At 38.8% G+C, this 18,815-nt stretch overlaps 2 protein-coding genes and 1 non-coding gene across 3 annotated transcripts; 2 read left to right on the top strand and 1 right to left on the bottom strand.

Annotated features, from left to right (window-relative positions):
- The first annotated feature begins 12,411 nt into the window (after positions 1-12,411).
- LOC113775126 (thioredoxin-like 3-1, chloroplastic) lies at positions 12,412-14,695 on the top strand. The gene is made up of 5 exons (XM_027319875.1): positions 12,412-12,791; positions 12,896-12,970; positions 13,995-14,061; positions 14,168-14,185; positions 14,307-14,695. The coding sequence occupies exons 1-5, from the start codon at positions 12,493-12,495 to the stop codon at positions 14,403-14,405; spliced, it is 558 nt and encodes a 185-aa protein (XP_027175676.1). The 5' UTR covers positions 12,412-12,492; the 3' UTR covers positions 14,406-14,695.
- Positions 14,696-14,889: 194 nt separating this feature from the next.
- TRNAS-GCU lies at positions 14,890-14,971 on the top strand. Its single transcript has one exon. It is a non-coding gene; the product is annotated as a tRNA-Ser (tRNA).
- Positions 14,972-15,403: 432 nt separating this feature from the next.
- Positions 15,404-18,658, bottom strand: LOC113774757 (activator of 90 kDa heat shock protein ATPase homolog). Its single transcript, XM_027319373.1, has 3 exons — positions 17,610-18,658; positions 16,756-16,835; positions 15,404-15,747 (listed from the first exon to the last, which is right to left on the bottom strand). The coding sequence occupies exons 1-3, from the start codon at positions 18,492-18,494 to the stop codon at positions 15,654-15,656; spliced, it is 1,059 nt and encodes a 352-aa protein (XP_027175174.1). The 5' UTR covers positions 18,495-18,658; the 3' UTR covers positions 15,404-15,653.
- Between the last annotated feature and the right edge of the window lie 157 nt (positions 18,659-18,815).

An 18,815-nucleotide genomic window follows, 5' to 3' on the forward strand; every position in this document is an offset into this window, starting at 1 on the left:
TGGCATAACATTCAAATCAAACCGAAAATTGCATTTTCATAAACTCAACATCTTCTTAAAAGAAACCCCACATCGTTGAAACGGGAAGAAGGAGCTGCATGAAAAAGAAAGAAAAAAGAGGAGGGTCCGAATTCATTAAAGTCTTCTTCACCTTGAATTTGCCAACCACTTTGTTCCATTCCACCGACTGTATGATACTTGCTCCAGTTGAAACTCAATCCCCCTAAGTTTTGGCTCAGCAAAAAGACAATGGAATATGGTTGAATATCGTCAATTTCACACTCATTTTGCTCTGTCACGCATTTCTTGGCAGCAATACGTGTCTCCTAATGCATCAAACCTTCATTCTATTCTAATAGTCGGCAGAATCAGCCATGTGAGCTTCTGTGCACCTTCCATTCATTAGTACTTTTTTGTTTTTTTTTTCAAACTTGGTACTTTCAGGTACTAGTACTGCAAAGATTACAAAATACTTATAAAAGATCTCCAGAAGAAACTGCCAATATGGAAAACAGCAAGAGGGTAAATCCCATAATGAGCTTACCAATTCCTTCTTTCTTCTGAAGTAGAATCAGCATGGCAGATCATGCCATATTGCTTTGCACGTAATCACTGTATAGGCTCTGCATATGAAGCATTTGACGGTTGAAGCTTTTGATGGTAATTAATTGGTCCAAATTTAGTTACTATATTCTTGCTTTGTAGTTGTTGTGGTTCATTTATTTACTCAGTTCACCCGAAGTTTGTGGATTCTTTAGTTGACTCGTGAGTAGCCATGAGCAGTAGATTTTGGCGTTTGATTGGGACAGTTATTCTTGATGCAGCTAGTTGGCAAGATCGTTTACTCTTGACAATTAAATGGATGGCCATTCCAGGGTGTGTAAGAAATCAAGAAAATTGTTGCGCAGAATCCATGCGTCGTTGTTCTCTGTTGATTTTTTGGAGAAAAGGAAGATAATCTTTGAGAAAGGCCTGCCCATAAAGTATCATCCAGTCCACTTTATTGAGCCTCAATCATTTTTTCATAATTTCAGCTGTTTTACTATGGCTCAGTTCAAAATTGGTAGCAATCAGGCTTATTTTCAACCAAACAAAAACTAAAGGGTGATTGTATATAGCTTATGCTAAATATTACTCTTTGTTTTCTTCCCCTTTTTGTTTTTGGGTTAGAGTAGGAGTGCTACCGGATCAAGCCGCTCTTGTCCAACACCCAGTAAATATTCAGTCAAAATAAGTTTGACTTTGAGCTCCGTCAAATTAAGCTGAGTTTGAACTCGAGTTCGAGTTCAATTTACTCGTGTCGAGTTTCAAGTTGAGTTCGAACTCCTTTATATGCTGCTATTCGAGTGCTTGAGGAGCCTAATCGAGTAGTTCTATTATTTATATAATATATTTATTTAAATTATGAAATAATCGTTATGGGTCTATATTCTACCAAAGTTCGAGTTTTTATTCAAATACTTGACCTCGATAAGGCTCAAGTTTTATTGAGTTGAGTTCGAGTTAATATATTATCCCTACGAGAGAAGTTAAGCTACAAGTTCTCTTGATCAATTAAGTCGAGTTTGAGTTCAAGTTCAAATTTGAGTAGCCTGATCGAATTCGAGCTCAAACACAGCGCTATTCAAACTTGACTTGATTCGACTCGCCAACCCACCTAAGTTGCAGCGTTATTCGCCAATGATACATAAATATAATGTCCAATTTTTTTTTTCACTATTTGGTAAATTTTAATTTCACGGCACCGACTCTAGTTACATGAGTCAAGATATGGTTTTCGAATCAGACAGATTTTTTACAGGGTAATTTACAAATTAATCATCATTAAAATTTTTACACCAGTAGTAGTAGGATTCGAATACACGGATCCGTCCAAACATGTGTTGGCGGATACATCATGGCTTACGAATGTACATAAACACTAATATGTGAAGCTCGTCTGGGGAAGATAGTCTTGCACGATTGAGTCATGAAAGGCAGGGCACACAAGAATAAATGATAAAGATGAAGGATAATGGTGGAAAGCATGAATATATATATTCGGTGGAGAAAGCTGCAGTGCAAGAGTAGCTTCAAGTGGTCATTCATTTCCATATCTGCATTGTATAATTGTGGCTCATGAATATGAAGACCCTTCTGGTCTAAGCAGCCTCCGAATTCCGTCACTACTCATTGCCCATTATCTCCTCCTCTTTTTTTTTTTTGGGTCTCTAAGAAAAACTCAAAAAAGAATTCCATTCAATACAAGACTTCCATGTGCTAGGAAGTGCAAGAAATGGATTTTAAAATGACCCATTTATCTCCAACAAATTAACCACTGCTTGTGTTATTATTATTGAATTAGAAGTGGTGTAATTGTGAAACAGTTTTTTTATTTTTTATTTTTTACCCATGATCCCTTTTCTGCTTTCCTACAATTTTTTCATGGAAATGATTTGTTGTTCGAATCGATATATGTAAAGCTGGAAATGAGAAAACCTCCAACTCCTTGAGATGAAAACTCCAAAAGGCAAGTTAGAAGACACGTTACATGATTTGTGAGCTATTGCGTGTACTCAATAGGTTTTTGTTTATAGTAAACTGTTGGATTGTGGCTAGGTGTTCCTACCCTCAAATGTTTTATTCCAAAAGGAACAAAAAAAGACATATATGAAATCAATTGCTTAACCAACTCCATCTAAAGGAATTGACCACCACATTAATTGTAGGATGAGAGGTCAAGAGTTCAAACCTTATCTTCCATCAATGTGCTTCTATATGAGAATTGTTCTAAATCCATACGGGTGCATGGTGCACCCCGTTTGATCTGATAGTGGTTCAGTTCCCATTAAGTTCTTTCGACTCAATTGGGCCACCCCTAGAGTAGGCTCCTCCCCGTGGAAGCAGGTTAGATTAGGTTAGACGTGCCATTACGTAAAAAAAAAATAAAAATCAATTGCTTTCTTTTTTCTTTTTTTGATAGAAATGTCAAAATTACGTTACTTTCCATTAAATCCATCACTAGAAATGGCACAACAAAATCTGGAGTATCTTTTCTCCAATAGGTATGATAACAGATGAATTTTGCAGTCTTAACTGAAACACGAGCAACTTTACTGTGACTCCTACTAAAACCATGAAATGTTAAATGCCTCTAATACGATGCAATTAACATAGATGGATGGAGTGTATTGAGGCCCAATCCAGGAATCTAGCAGGCGGACGAGAAAAAGTTAAGCCTTTCCTGCATTGATTTTGCAGCTGTTTGCCCATTGAAAATGAGATCTCTGTAGTCTGATCGTCATCAAGCTGGGTAATAGAATAACCACATTCACTTTTGTGTTTTCCCCATGGACTTCCTAACATGGGATCCATAAAAATTACAGGCCCTTAAGGAGATGGGCTGCTGACGCTTTTGGAAAGCCCAATCAGGCAGCCCTCATACAGATCCTACGTCCAGCCACAAAGGTTTTGTAAGGATGGGATTAAGGCTTCTTGTTGCATGAGTAATTCACCATCCATCCACTAAATCATGAGTCATGACTACAAACTGAGACAAGCATTTGGAACTCACATTTGTTGAGCATGCAAAAAAAAAAGAAAGTCTGTGATAAACTTCCTTAACAATCCCACAGATAATAAATCCAAAGAGAACTATGAAAGAAAGTGCGAGAATATATATGCTGCTACTTTTCTACAAAGTAACGTGAGAAGTTTCAATTTTGTGATCACTAAAATGTTTCAATCGTTCAAAGACAGTAGTATATATACTACAAATATTTATGTACAGAAAACGCATTGAGACCTGATGAATAGTAAGTAGCAAAGCCTTTTTTCCTCCAATTTTTTTTTTCAACACAGGGAGTAATGTATCGCAATTTTGCTGGACTGCGCCTGTGCATCCTGCCCCAAGAATATACAAGTGGAAATGATAATTCCCTAAGGTAATTCCTCCAAGTTAATTCTCTCAATAATGATATTGTTCTTGAGAGCTTCGTCCATATCAAATACTATGCAGCAGGGACGTTACTGTAAGTGGAAAAGAAACACGCAAACGGCATTGTCTGTCCCATTGCCCCAAACCTAAATTGGTCGCCACTCACCACTGCAGCTACTGCCACAAGGACAGGGCCAGCCACCACTTGCCACTCGCACGCAAATGGAAGTTGATCTGCTCCCTCTGAACTTTTGCCTCCATATATCGTACGAACTGACTTTTCAAGAATGTTGTCTAGTACAATGTATATATATATATTTATGAGCTCTCAATCTGTCCTTCCTGCTCTCACACACAAATTGATATTCCTTCTACTGTTCTGTTAACATGAGATGGGCTCCTCCTTATCCACCACCGCCACCACCAGTTGTTCAATCTTCAACTTCAGTTCTCTGGCCCTTGAAGCCCCTGCCTCACACCATTAATCATCCATCACAACTTCCATCAACCAAATCTTCCGTTTCTTTTCCACAGGTTCAAGTTTCTTAGTTTCTTGTTTTCTTCATGCGCATCATGACTTCTTTCTTTTACAGGAAAACATATATATATATATATAGTACTTGCAACAATTTTTTAGTAATATTTTTACATACGAGCATTAGAAATTCAAAGGTTATCGTGTACAGCAATTTGTTATGATTCTGGTGTATCAACGCAGGCTGATGATGATGATGAACAGCAACTAATGGTGACTGGAAGCATTAAAGAAAATAAGGCCGCAGGGGTGAAGAACAGTGCGGTTGTTGGTGCTGAGCAGAGGTTGGGTGATTTAATTAGTACTTTTCCATTTCTATTCGTTCATCCCATTTTAATGCTACAGAGGTACTATCATAATCTGGCTGTAAAAGAGTAGGACAAAGCGCCTGTCTAATATCTTTGTTTTCCTTTTTCTTTCAATTTAAAGAAGAAAGGAATCCATTATTTTAACCTATTATTCTGTGTTACATGTTACAGGAGTTATTTGAATCGCAGTGGAGAAGCAAATAATGGCTCTCTCCCTTCCTGTTTTTCACGTCAACAAGGTATTCTCGTTCATTTTTTTTTTGTATCACCCACTACAAGTTGTTAGGACCTGCTATAAATTAGTACACCCTTTTCATGGATTTACGAAGAAAACTTACATTTTTCTTTTTCTTGGTGGTAACTAAAAGAGACCAAATAAAGGGACACATTGTTTTGCTTTTGAGAACAAAGAGCATTTTTACCTGCCACGGCACAGTCAAGCAAAATATGCATAGAAGGGCTAAAGTACATATCATTAAGCAGGAAAATGTGTCTTGGAATCAAACTGATGTTTTGCTGTGTTTTCTTGATATCCTGTATATGGTAATAATGTTTAGTTTGACGCATGCATGGGTTTTAATATATAGTTATGCTTGTGAAGATTAATATTGGTCTTGTGCCACTGTAATTTGTTAGTTAGTATAGGAGGGCACTGGCTTGAAGAAGACAAGATTTTCCCCTTGAAGAAGAGAAGAATTCTGGATATAATGGACTATGTGCCAAGCAGCAGCACTGGTACAGCTTTCCAAAGAGAACTGAAGAATGGTGGGAATACAAGAGCAAGCAGAAAACGCACAGAAAAGAAATGGGCTGACCATGTTACGGATTATGAACATGGTGATGATCTTGAATGGATTGGAGGGGCAAACGGAACCAGAATATTGGCAGCTGAGAACATGAAGAGCAGTAGTACAAGAGGCAGCAGCCAGAGGTGTCGGCGCGAAAACGGGCACGGATGGAGGTGTCCTCAGCCAAGTCTTGCCGGTTATTATGTGTGCGAGCATCACTGGGAATTAAACAAGAGTAGGGAAACCAAGAAGAAGAAGAAGAAGGAGAAGATTATTGCACGTAAATTTGCTGATCATCATGATCAGCCCACATCTGCAAACAAATTCACTGTGTTGTTTAGGGGTACAAGATCTTGTTCTTCAGATACTGAAGACTCTGACGATGATCATGTTCTCCCAAAGAAGAGGATTGGAGTTGTCAAGGATCGATCAATCAGTAGTTTGCTTATAAGTAGTTGATGCGTGATTCTATCATAATTTTGCACATGGATTAGTTATGCAATGCCTAGTTGTATTTTGACTAGCTATTAGCAGTTCGTGAGAAAAGTGAGTACGATGTTACAACAAGCAATTGTTATAAACTTCTAGAAATGAATTTGTTGACGACAAACTCCATGATATAAAACAAGTCTGTGAAAACTGCAGCAGCCCTTCCAGGCTTCAAGAATTGATTGCTACTCGATTAAACTCAACTTCGATAGCCATTATTCAAAAGGTACGTAAATTTTAGCACAGGAAAACAGAAAGTGGACCAATTTAACTCAATTCCTGTCAAGATTTTTTTTTTCCCCCAAAACTTGCCGCTCTGATCTATTTTCTTGAGCATTTTTTATTTTTGGCCAGACTAGACTAGCACTAGACTCCATATCTTTTAGTAAGACTATATACAACCATATTGTATACATGAGCTGTATCACAAAATTGATCATGTTCTCTGATGCAAGTCTGCAGTGCAAAAATACGCGAATCAGCAATATATGTGCAACGGATCACCCCACTGCAGCAACACTAGTAGGCCATAAACCATAACTGTTCTGACTCTTCAGGTTTAGAAACCAAAATCCACAAAAAGCCAAGAATCAGCTATCACCTGCATATATTGTATCTCCATCTCCTCTCTCTCCTGTTCACGTCCCTTCTCTCACATGAATATTCCTCCTGTTGATCTGTTTTCTTGCTTGCTTCATCATCATTTGCGTGCCCAGCCCACATCATTTCTTGACCTACCTACACAGCCATCACTCACCCCATTATATCTAGTATTTTAGACTCCAAGACCTGAATCCAAAACTATCCCACAACAAGAAATTCTTCCATTTCCTTCCTTGATAGAAAGAGAAGTGTTGAAATCTAAGAAAAACAAAAGAATGGCCTCTTCTCCTCCACCACCACCAGCAGATCTTCCAGCTTCAGCGTCAACTCTCCACCCACTACTACAACAAAGACTTGAATCGCCTCCTACCCATCACCCATCACTTCTTCTATCAACCGAATCTTCCATTTCTTCTCAACAGGTTTCTAGTTAATTGTACTTACTTGGTAGTAATTTTCTTTTACAAAAATTTCTAGATATCATCACTGGGTTCATTAATCTTTTATAATATTACTACCTAACAGAGAAAAATTATATCGGAACATGTGCATGATTATGTTGTTAATTACTATCAATTGAATCTAGCCCACCAAATATAACTAGTACTCTATTACTACACGCTTCAATGCTTTATAGTTCTACCAGAATTTTCTTTTGTTACACGATCAGATAAGTTGAACCCAGAGGAAAATTTTCCATTTTATTAAGAAATTATGTGCAAAAAAGGGAAAAATCCACACAAAAAAGATGGTTCTCCCTTCAGTCATTGTTGTGCCGTGATAGTGTAGTACTGTTTATTTGTACTGCAGGGTGGCGGTGCTGCAGTAGATAAGCATGCAGTAATGGAGCATATCAGACAGATTCCTTCTACTAAATGGAGGTAAATAGGAAAGCAATGGACTAGTGACATTTTTATTCTGCTGATAATGTAGTAGTTGATACTGGGTGCAATTACAGACTAGTGAAAGAAAAAAAGCAAAATGTGCCCACAGATTTCTCTTTTTTTGCATGTTTTTTTGTGTGAAATGTGCAGGAATTATTGCAACCCCCGATCAGCTGATAGCTATATTTGCCAAGAAGGTAAACAACCTTTCTTCTTTAGAGCAACAAAATGATTTAAGCTTTTATGCTTTAACAAAATGTTTGTAATTTGCCTGAAAAAATGTTTGCAATTTACTGTTTAAGAGGGGCTCAGAGAAGAAATATCTTTCTTATGAGTTAAGAACGTACTTTGATAAACATAGTTTTCATTTTTACATGGTGAGGCTATTGTGAGCACAGGATACCTAAAGGGCATGAAAAGATGCCTTAACCATATTGATGTCAATTGTCGTCTTCTAATACAGTATTGTGCATGCATAATCTTAATTAATGTTCTATTATGCATGCATGAGATTAATTTCATTGTTCTACGTGGGAAGTTTTTTTTTTTTTTTTATTATGTTTCATGTTGGAAGATTCTTGAGATAATAGTACTAGTACCTATTGTTGATTAATTGCATGTGTATAATGTATATGTAGGAGGACATTGGCTGGAAGAAGATAAAATTTTCCCTTTTAAGAAGAGGAGAATACTGCTGAACTTAGATAGTGCACCAAGCAGTACCTCTCCAACAGTATCGCAAGGAGGACTGAAGTATATTGAGAATGCAAGAACAGGCAGAAAACGCAGAGTTACGTCGAGGGCTGACCATGTTCTCTGTCAAGATAATGATCTAAAGGGGTCTCCTGAGATGATCAATTATCCAACTGCAGAGGATAAGGATATGGCAGGGGAGGACAGCATGATTAATAACATTACCAGCACGAGATGCACTCGCACAAATGGGCAAGGATGGAGGTGCAAACAGCCGAGTTTGGCTGGTAATGCCTTCTGTGATCATCACTGGACTTCAACCAGGAATGGTAGGAGAAAGGAGAGGAAGAAGAAAAAGGACAGTAATCCACGTAAATTAGCTTCATCAAAGGTTAAAGTTGTACCAATCAGCAGCCGTTCAGAACTGATGCAAAGAGAACACACCAGTGCTGGCAGTGCAAGCAAAACAGGAATATGCATAAGCAATGTTGGCCATGTTTTTAACGAGACTGATGATTTTGAAGTAGCTTCAGATGTGATGGACAGAATCCCAGCTGCAAAAGAGATCAAAATGGAAGAGAAAAACATGGATAATATTGCTACCACAAGATGCACTCCGACAGATGGAAAAAGACGGAGGTGTTCCCAGCCAAGTTTTGGAGGTTGTTCACTTTGTAAGCTTCACTTGACCACTAAGAGAAAGGTGAACAAGAAGAAGAACTGCGCAAACAAAAAATGGGGTGACCATGTTCTCGACGAAGATAATTTTGAAGGGCTTGCAGGAAAGATCAAAATGGAGGAGGAAACAATTGATAATAGTACAAACACAAGATGCGCCCGAGCAAGTGGAAAAGGATGGAGGTGTTCTCAGCGGAGGTTTGCTGGTTCTTCACTGTGCGAGCATCATTGGACTGATATGAGAAATAGGAGGAAGGGCAGCAAGAAGATGAATACTATTCCACGTAAAGCGGCAGGATCAGAGGATAAGATTACACTCAACAGCCCAACAAAACTGTCGCAGAGGAAGACCATGAACATTGGGAGTGCAAGAAGAAGCAGAAAATACTCAAACGAAGTAAGAGGTGACCATGTTCTGTGCAAAGATGATACCGATTCTGAAGGGATTGCAGATTTGATAATGAACAGTACTCCAGCTGCAAAAGAGATCAAGACGGAAGAAAAAACAATGGATGACATTACTAATCCAAGATGCAGTCGCTCAAATGGAAAGGGATGGAGGTGTTCTCAACCATGTTCTACTGGTTATCCTTTGTGCGAACATCATTGGGCTGCTATAAAGAATAGTAGAGGGAGAAAATGAATAAGAGTTTCACAGGTAAAGCAGCTGAGCCGGCATTCACAACAGAATTCACTGCCTTGGCTACGGGGGATATTAAAGATTGAGATGTGGTTCCCAAGAGGAGAATTGCAGCTTTTAAGGCTCGATCACTAAGCAGTTTGCTTCGTTGATGTTCTATTACAGTCCCTAACAAACATAAATGCCTCAAGTATAGATTAAGTCTTTGACAGTTACCGTTAGCTTAGAATTTACTGCCTTTTCTTTTTGTTTCCTTTTATCGAGGAAAAGGTTAATTTTGGATTCAGGGAGATATTATTTGAGTACAAAGATTTACCATCTGAAAACTGAAAACTGAGCAGCTGGCGTTTCTCTTGAAATTTCTATTTTCCTCAGGCGTTAGTATGACTTCAATTAGTTACTAGTGAAGTCATGGACAAAATCCCACTAATCTAACTAATTGAAGATTCTGCATAACCTTTTGCTTCCTTAGTCATTAAGAAAACCCACAAAGAAAACCCCCTCAAAATGGAGATACGTAGTCAAATACAATATATTCTTTCTGTTCCATTGAAAGTGTCATACTTTCTATTCTTGGATGTCTCAAAACATTTGTTATGTTGGAAGAGTCAAAACACTTTTTAGTTTCTTTTTTCAATATAACCCTTCTTTCTAATCAAATGCATGTTACCATTCAAATTCAAATTTAAATTTTGAATTTGTGGAGGTAAAATTGAAAAGAAAAAGTACAAATATCACAATCAAACCATTATTTTTAAAAAGTTGTATTCCCCAAATATGACTAAATAATTGGGACAGAGAGTAATTCCTATTAATGTATCAGAAACAAGAGGAGAAATAAACAGATCTCCTCAAATGTGTCAAAATAGAGAGAGAGAGAGGGGGGAATTTTGGAACTGGTCAACCCAAGGGTTGGTCTAAAATTGATTCCTAAAATTGAGAAGGTTCTAATCAAGCCAATATATATATATATATATATATATATAGGGAAAAGAGTCCCAATGGCCCTCCAACTCTTTCCCAGATAAAGTTTTAGCCCTCCAAAAATTAACGATAAAATTTTGACCCTCGATCTAATAAAATAGCATATTTGTGATCCTTCTATCAAATCCAGCAGTTAAAATTAACGGAAAGCATCATCTCGTGAGATGCGCGATCAAATATCAAGGGCATTATAGTCTCTTTTCCAAGAGTAAAAGCTCTCTTTCACCACTGATTTTCGCTCCAACAATTTCCACTCCTTTTCGCTCCAACATTTTCCCCTCAAGTTCCATCTGATCAAAATCAAATTCTCAGACGGCTGCCAAATCCTTAGTACTGAAGTGAAATCTCCCTGAACAAAATTATGCCGTGGAACCCAGAATACCAAAATCAATTATGTGTAGTGTTGAGCCTTTCTCAGCAGCATGCCAAATCGTCTTATTGGAGAAGAAATTAGAGATCTGAGTGGATTAAGACAGGTTGTGAGAAATAAAACCTGAGTGGATGGTTCACAAGCAGTGGTGGTCCACATGTTCCTTGCCACGGTCCGATCATGCTGTATCATAAGCCAGGACATGAATGGAGCATTCTGTTGTTCTTGTTGCCGCTCCTGCTGCTGAGGCTGAAATTGCTAATTCATAATGCCCACAACCCCATCACCACCATTTCCCAATTCGTGGACCTCCTCGTTTCCCTGCCAAACCCCACAACAACCGCCACCACTGGCATTAGGCGTACTAGGTCCCAATTCCTCGCCGCCGCCGCCGTCCGCCATATCCCTCTCTAGCAACCCCATCGACTGCTTCATAATCACCAACCTCATCTTCCCTTAGAGTGCTGACGGCCAGACCCAGGTTCACAAAGAAATCATCCCTGTGGTCATGCTGCTTATTATTGTGAGGAGAAGCAAGAGCAACGGCAGCAGTGGCAGTGGCACAGGTGGTGGGGTGGTGGAGGAGTAGGTGGGGGCGGAGGTGCTGTTGCTGCCTGGTGGGAACAGAAAGAGAGGAGGCCTGCCTAGGAGGCGGTGGGGGCAAACGCAGATGAGAAGGAGGAGGAGGAGGAGGAGGAGGAGGAGGAGGAGGAGGGGTGGAGTGATTTTTCTTGGATTGGATGATTGTCGGGAAGAGGTTGGGCAAGATATATGCCATCCCAGGAGTTCCCGAGTAAGTGGCAATTTGGCAGAATTTGTGTTCTTCTTCTATTCAGCAGAATTTGTGTTCTTCTTTAGAGACTATAATATCCTTGATATTTGGTCGCGCATCTCACGAGATGATGTTTCCTGTCAATTTTAACTGCTGGATTTGACAGAAGGGCCACAAATATGCTATTTTATTAGATCGAGGGCCAAACCTTTACCGTTAATTGTTGGAGGGCTAAAACTTTACCTGGAAAAGAGTTAGATGGCCATTGGGACTCTTTTCCCTATATATATATATATATATATAGTTCTAATCTCGTTGAATTCTATCTCTTGAATTTTAAATAAAAATTACGTAGTTGAATGAGCATTTACCATTAGGAGAACTCAGTAGCAGCAAAATGGGAAAAAAAATTATATAGTTAGAATGAAAATTTACCATTATATAGCAAATACCATATTTCTGATCTGATGGCTGTATTTGAAAATGCGAAGATGGGCTAGGCCTCCTAGGGGAACTCAATATTGCCTGGCTTTAATTATGAACTGGCCCTGGCCCATATCCCAATGGGGCCCCAAAAGCTAACCTCCAACTTTCCAACTTAGCTTTTGGATAATCTTTCTAATTTGTCCTACAAACAAACAAAAATCAAATAAAAAAGCAATAACCAAAATTCAATCATCACACAGACCCCCCAACAAAATTTTTTTTTTTCAAAGATATTTATCCCTTTTGGCCCTTTTTTTTCAAAAAAAAAAAGAAAAAAGATTGGCCTAAATATCTTATCTTCGTTTCTTGGTAACTTCATTCTTGAAGGAAGATAATATTGAAAGAGATGTCCATCTTTGCACCAAATTCACACATCTTATGCAGGGAAATCCATAATCCTCATCAGCAGCACTGGTGGGGTGGCGGAAGCTGCTTCGTTCTAGTAAAATCATATGGGTTCAGCTTTGATCAAAGAAAAGATGAGTGGAAGAAAGTAGCAAAGAGAGACTCCAGGGTTGGTGCTGGGTTTTTGCCAGACTTGTCAAGGCCTGCAGCTATGGAAATGCAACCCATTGAAGATTGTGATCAGTTGGACAAGATTCTTGATGAAGCTAAACAACTCTCACAACCCATCATCATCGATTGGTCATCCCTCTCATCTTTTCCTCTGTTTTTCATTTTTCATGTTGTTTGCGATTGTATAATACATGTTAGTTTTTTGACTGGTTTTTGTTTGTTAATGGTGATAGGATGGCTTCTTGGTGCCGGAAATGCATCTATTTGGAGCCAAAACTAGAGAAATTAGCTGCTGAATATGATACCAAGTAAGTTTTGCTCAATTACTTGTATTTACTGCATTTGATGTATGGATTCATGATATGGATTCATGATGATGCTCTACTTCCAATAGCCTTGCCAATCACCAACTTAGAATAGAACTTAAAATTTTCTAATGTGTTTCTTCTGGGCTAATTGTTGATATATTTTTCATGGATTTGCATGATAAGCACTATTAATTTTCATCTAAACCACACATGTCCATGTGACCAACACAGCAAGGAATATTGGACGCTGGAGTCCTAATGGGGCTCAGGCACACCTAAATTGTGATAATTAGCCAGCAAAAGATTCCAATTGTGATAACAATGAAGAAATTAAACAAAGATGATTGAGGGTTGAAGACACTACCCAAAAAAACTACTATGATGGATGTGGATTTGATGGAAGAATTTGAAAGAACAATATATAGGAAGGGTTTGAATCCCACAAGTGATGAAGATATCTAATTCTGATTTCTCAACTTTCTGGAAGAGAGATCCGAACTCCAGATTTCTCTGCCTTTTGTTGGAAAATCGGAATAAAATATCATAGTAGTTAGAATTCAGGCAAATAGCAGCCCTTTTATGCCTTAAGATATTTAATGACAATAACCTTCACAGTTTGCATAATTCTGTAGTACCAGAAATCTAATTCTAAAGTACTTGGTTATGTTTCTATGACCATTATTAGGCCTTACAGTTTTGTTAGTGGGTACAAATATTTTGAATTGGGAAATTTACAAAGTTAAACTTCCTCTGTAAAGCTCAAATTCTCACACAGTAATGTTTGAACAGAATGTACTTTTCGAGACCTGCGTTCAAGAACAAGAGTCTGTAGGCGTTGTAAATTGTACTTTCTAAAGCCACTTCTTATAGCTATAGAGGATCCATGGAGCTAAAAGCAGAGAATAGTTCAAGTAATCGTATGGATCAATGGACCTTTAGCAAATGTGAATTTATGAGTAGCTGGATCACATACTTAGAAGCCCTTTAAGATGGTTTCAAATCTGACGCTTACTTCTCATGACAGGCTTAGGTTCTTCTGTGTCGATGTGAACAAAGTGCCCCAGGCCTTAGTAAAGCACGGAAACATAACAGTATGTTGAATTAATCTGATCATTTTTATTCTTGCATTAATTTTGTGGTTTTCATTCATCTGTTTAATTTATTTACTGATGTTTCCTGTGATGTCTTTTGTCTCAGAAAATGCCAACGATACAGGTGAGCTCGGTAGCCGTGATTCTCTTCTAAGCATGAATTTCTTTCTAACCAGATTGACCAATAACCAAATTAAAAACTTGATGTGATTTCACTTGATTTTGTGTCTTGTGTTTTCCTGCAGCTATGGAAAGATGGTGAGATGAAAGCACAAGTGATCGGAGGACACAAAGCTTGGCTTGTTATTGAAGAAGTGAGACAAATGATCCAGAACTTTGTGTAGAATTTTAAGCATGAGAATACATGTAGTTTCAAGCTCAACGTAGGATGTAGATCGCTTCCCTCCCACTTCTTCATTTTGTCAACAGATTTATCTTCTATAAACTTAGTTATGGTAAATTGCAACACCCCACCTTATTCTGTGATGTACAGTAAAAGTGTCTTCTTCTAAAAACGCGACAGGGGGGAAGATACTGAAGAAGAATTTCCTGCTTGAATTTTTCTCTCTTATGTAAAATCCCCTATATCTTATACCTTTTTCTTTCGAATCAAGTTCTCTCAAAAACATGTAAATTGAATATGTATTCATTATTGTCAAATAAGACATAAATACAAGCAAGAAATCCTGGGTTTCAGGTAAGAAACAAGAATGAACTTGTTATAATGAATTGTCAATGAGACATAAACACAGGCAGGAAGTCTTGGGATTCATGTTGCCTCCTCTGGCTGTATTATAAGCTTTCATATCAAGCCCTCATAACAAAATCGTCGCTTTGGCCGAGTGGTTAAGGCGTGTGCCTGCTAAGTACATGGGGTTTCCCCGCGAGAGTTCGAATCTCTCAGGCGACGAAAAAATTTTCCTTTCCTACATAAACTCGGGTCATTCTTTATTTCGGGCCTAGCAAAGTCCATGGGCTTTAAACCAAGTTCAAGAATGTCCAGGTTCCACCTTTTTCTTGTACAGAAATTGAACCCTTTTGAAAGCCATTTCAATGATTAATTTCATTTTTTCAGAGCATCCAGTCCATCGCCTATTTTTATTTTACGCTTTTTTTTCCCTTAACCATTTGATTGTGTTGCCATCGGCTTTCCTTGTGCAGCCTCAAAGAGATAATTCAGTTTAGTACAACTTGCGATATCGAAAATACACTGTAGAAATAAACTTCAATTTGGCATGCGATGACCCGATTTTAAGTTCTATCTCAGATTCTCGGACACCCACCAAGAGCCAAAAGAGCAGAAGAAAGACATGACTAGCAATTTCGATGCTGCGCCAATAGAGAAGAGAGAACAAAGAACATTATATCCTTCATTCCAATCAAGACACAGTTCACAATTAGTTACTTGGCAGCACAGGCTATTGGGTCTGGCACAGCCAGAGGTCACCGTAAATATGATGGTAGCTGCACCCATAAAATTGGGTACATTTTTACCATAATAGTCATATTCAATCCATATCTCAGTCTAATGGAACCCAAAATGACAAAATTCTACGCTTGGCCGGATTCATTAACTAACTCCAAGAAGAAAATCATATTCCAAAACCAAAAACTGCTCGTATTTTGTGGAAAATAAGATCCCTCCATCCCCTCTCCGTATTCTCCACCACAGTTGCGTTTCCATATCTGCAGAATCAAGTAGCTTCAATTAGAGAGGGGGGGGGGGGGGAGTGTACAAAAAATAAAATTCAGTAACTGTTTATCTGCAGTTGATTATTTGCACACCACTTGAGATGGCTAAACTACAATCAGTTATTTAAAGCTTTGAGAAAACCTCAAAACATATGAACCCTTATTGTGATATTTGCAGTTCCCAGAATGAGAAAACCAAAAAAAATAACAGAAAGTTCTGAAATTAACTTTATAACATATTTAAACAGTTAAAAATTGTAGATTTCAAGAGCAGGGAATTAACCAAAGACATGGAAAAGTTCAACCAATCAAAACCTTGCCTAATCCTGCTATCTCCGCAACAAACAGAAATGAGTCCACTTGAAAACTAAAAGCAAGGAGTTTGAGCTAAGGGGTAGGTTGGGAAAAGATGACAAGGGCCTTGGTGCAGGTTGTGAGGACACAAGGCAAGGGACACCAGGATTTATGCTTGGTGCTGGTTGCTGAGCACGACCTATGACACAAACAAGTGGGAGGGAAAAGGAAAGGTGGTGCTGGTTTAAAGGAAGGCGATAAGGTGAGTTGTAGGTAGGCGATTTGGAGAAACAGCCAACAGGGAATGTTATGCATAAGAGGGCAAAATAGTCACAGCGGGCATAAGTGGCTTTACGGAAACTCTGGAGAGGAAATAAGGGGTTGGATGACATGAAGATGGGTAGGGGAGAGACAGGATTCAAGCCATTTTCCAGTGGGAGTGTTTCCTTCTGTACAATCAATTTTCAACTAATGTAGTTATTTCAGACGTGATTTCAACATGTGGACATCTTTTCTGGACAAGACAATGATCATGGCTTTCCAGACCTTAGGGTAAGCTTGGCCAAATTGTGGAGGCGCAAATTAGAATTTAACCTTGTTCTTGCCAAGTCTTTTTCTTTCTAGGGGGATGGGGTGGTGCAGTGAGGAAATATACAGCTAGCTGAAGGTAAGGCAATATATTCTAAAGCAGTTAGAGATGGCACCAACCTGTCTTCCTCTGGAACATCACTATGTATGAGCTTGACAATTGTAATCCCAGGTTCAGGCTCATCAAAGGTTAGTCGCACCTGCAGCATATATTATTTTTAGCAGAACGTTTATAATCCAAAGGGGAGAAAATTCCATAACACATGTAACTTGAATTTGCCAACAAAGTCAAACACTGCATGCTGCTCAGCAGTGATGATATCAAATTATCAATCAAACATGCAAAAAATGACAAATAATATAAGTTCTTCAAGCTGTTAATAAGAACATCAATGTACATCTCCGTGGTGCATTAATTCTTAGAAAGCAGGCAGCATGTACAACGTTTATAATCCAAAGGCAGGAAAAACTACCGTAACACAGAAGTTGTATTACAAAGCTCCAAAGCACACAATAAAAATCTAATAATTAGCTGAAATGCTGCTCAAGAAATCAATCAAAATACACGAGTGGACTGTAGCTAATAAATTTAACTAGCAGCAATCATTGCCGAGATTTAGTTTATCCACAGCAACAAGTAAACAAGCATATTAATCCTCTGCAGCAGTCGAACAAGCACCAATCACAATGCGACAGACATTAATGTTAACATACATGCGGTTGACTCCACCTGAAGCACATTTTCAGTATTAAATTCATTACCAACAACGGTAAATTTCCCTTGGTGGAGAACTACCAAACAAATTCTGCTTGAACAAATTCTTCCACTAACCAGTTCTAGCATGCTACTTGCTAAATGGAATAAAACAAAAGATTAATCGAAAATAAGCTGCACAAAAGCATCCATGTATACACAAAGAATATAAAACAAGAACAAATTAAATCATCATACTGAGAAAAGTTAAAATCTTTACCATTGAGTGAATGCCATCAGGCCAGCTACCGAACCGCCACTTCTGCACAATTAGCTTGCCCTCTTGTAACTCCACATTAGTCCCAGTCACCGACCCATTAAATATGCTAAACTCCCCATTCACCTCCTTACTAATCCTAGCATTACTCTGCGTAAAACCCTTCCACCTATTCTCATCCATCAATATCTCAAACAAATACCTCGCCCCACAACTAAACTTCTCTGTCATTGTAATCGTCTTAAACCCTTCTTTCTTCTTCTCCTTCTTCACCACCTCCATCTTCTCCACCACCGGAGCAGCAGCCGCCACTGCCTTCTCATCACCACTACCAGCAGAAGCAGTCTTCTTTGCCACTTTCTTCACCTCCAGCTCCTCTTTCGCGGGCCCACCATTCGCCATTGCACTGACGTAAGCCCTAACTTGCTCCAGCACAAACGGTTTCCCTTTAGCTAAGAAGGCCTCCTTTAATCTTTTGCAGATTGGCCCATCGTCCTTCACCGTAACTCTAAGCTCCGGATCTTCGTCGGCGTTCTCATCGGAAATATAAGGTATCTCTACGGTCCCCTCGGATTTAAGCACTGAATTACCATCGGAATCTTTGGCTTCACCTTCCCATGAAACTACGAGGCTCAATTCGTACCCAGGGATGATTTTCCCCTTACGGATATTGACGTAGGCTTCGCCGTCGAGTTTATCGACCTTGTTTATCTTAATGAAGAGATTGCCTTCGCCATTTAATAGGGATTGATCGGAGAGGGTTTTCTTGAAGAAATTGCGGGACCATTCAAGACAATCTGTCTCGGCCCAATGCCAATTGTGGACGTTAGTGCCGTCGGGGCGGTCTTCGACGATCCATCTCTTGTCTCCTTCGCCCATTCTCGCCATTGTTTCAGGTGGAAATTTAGGAGTTTATATTTTTCGTGTTCTTCGTTCTTCAGTGTTTCTGGTGCGTGTTTGTAGGTGAAAATCTGTGCAAAAGGGAGATTTAAAAAAAGAAGTGAGAGTCCGGAGGGTTCCGGAGGTGGAAGGAGCAAGAAGAAGGGTCTAGAATAGAAAAATGGAAACCCTAATTTGGGTTGCAAAAATTATTCAGAAATAGAAGGGTCTAGAAGAAATAGGCCACCGCGGTAACTTACACTACTTTTCACTCCTTTTCCCTTAATTTTTCCTTTATTTGAACTTTAGCCCAAACAAGTTTTCAATTTT

The sequence above is a fragment of the Coffea eugenioides genome, chromosome 6, assembly GCF_003713205.1.
Source record: "Coffea eugenioides isolate CCC68of chromosome 6, Ceug_1.0, whole genome shotgun sequence".
Lineage (NCBI taxonomy): Eukaryota > Viridiplantae > Streptophyta > Magnoliopsida > Gentianales > Rubiaceae > Coffea > Coffea eugenioides.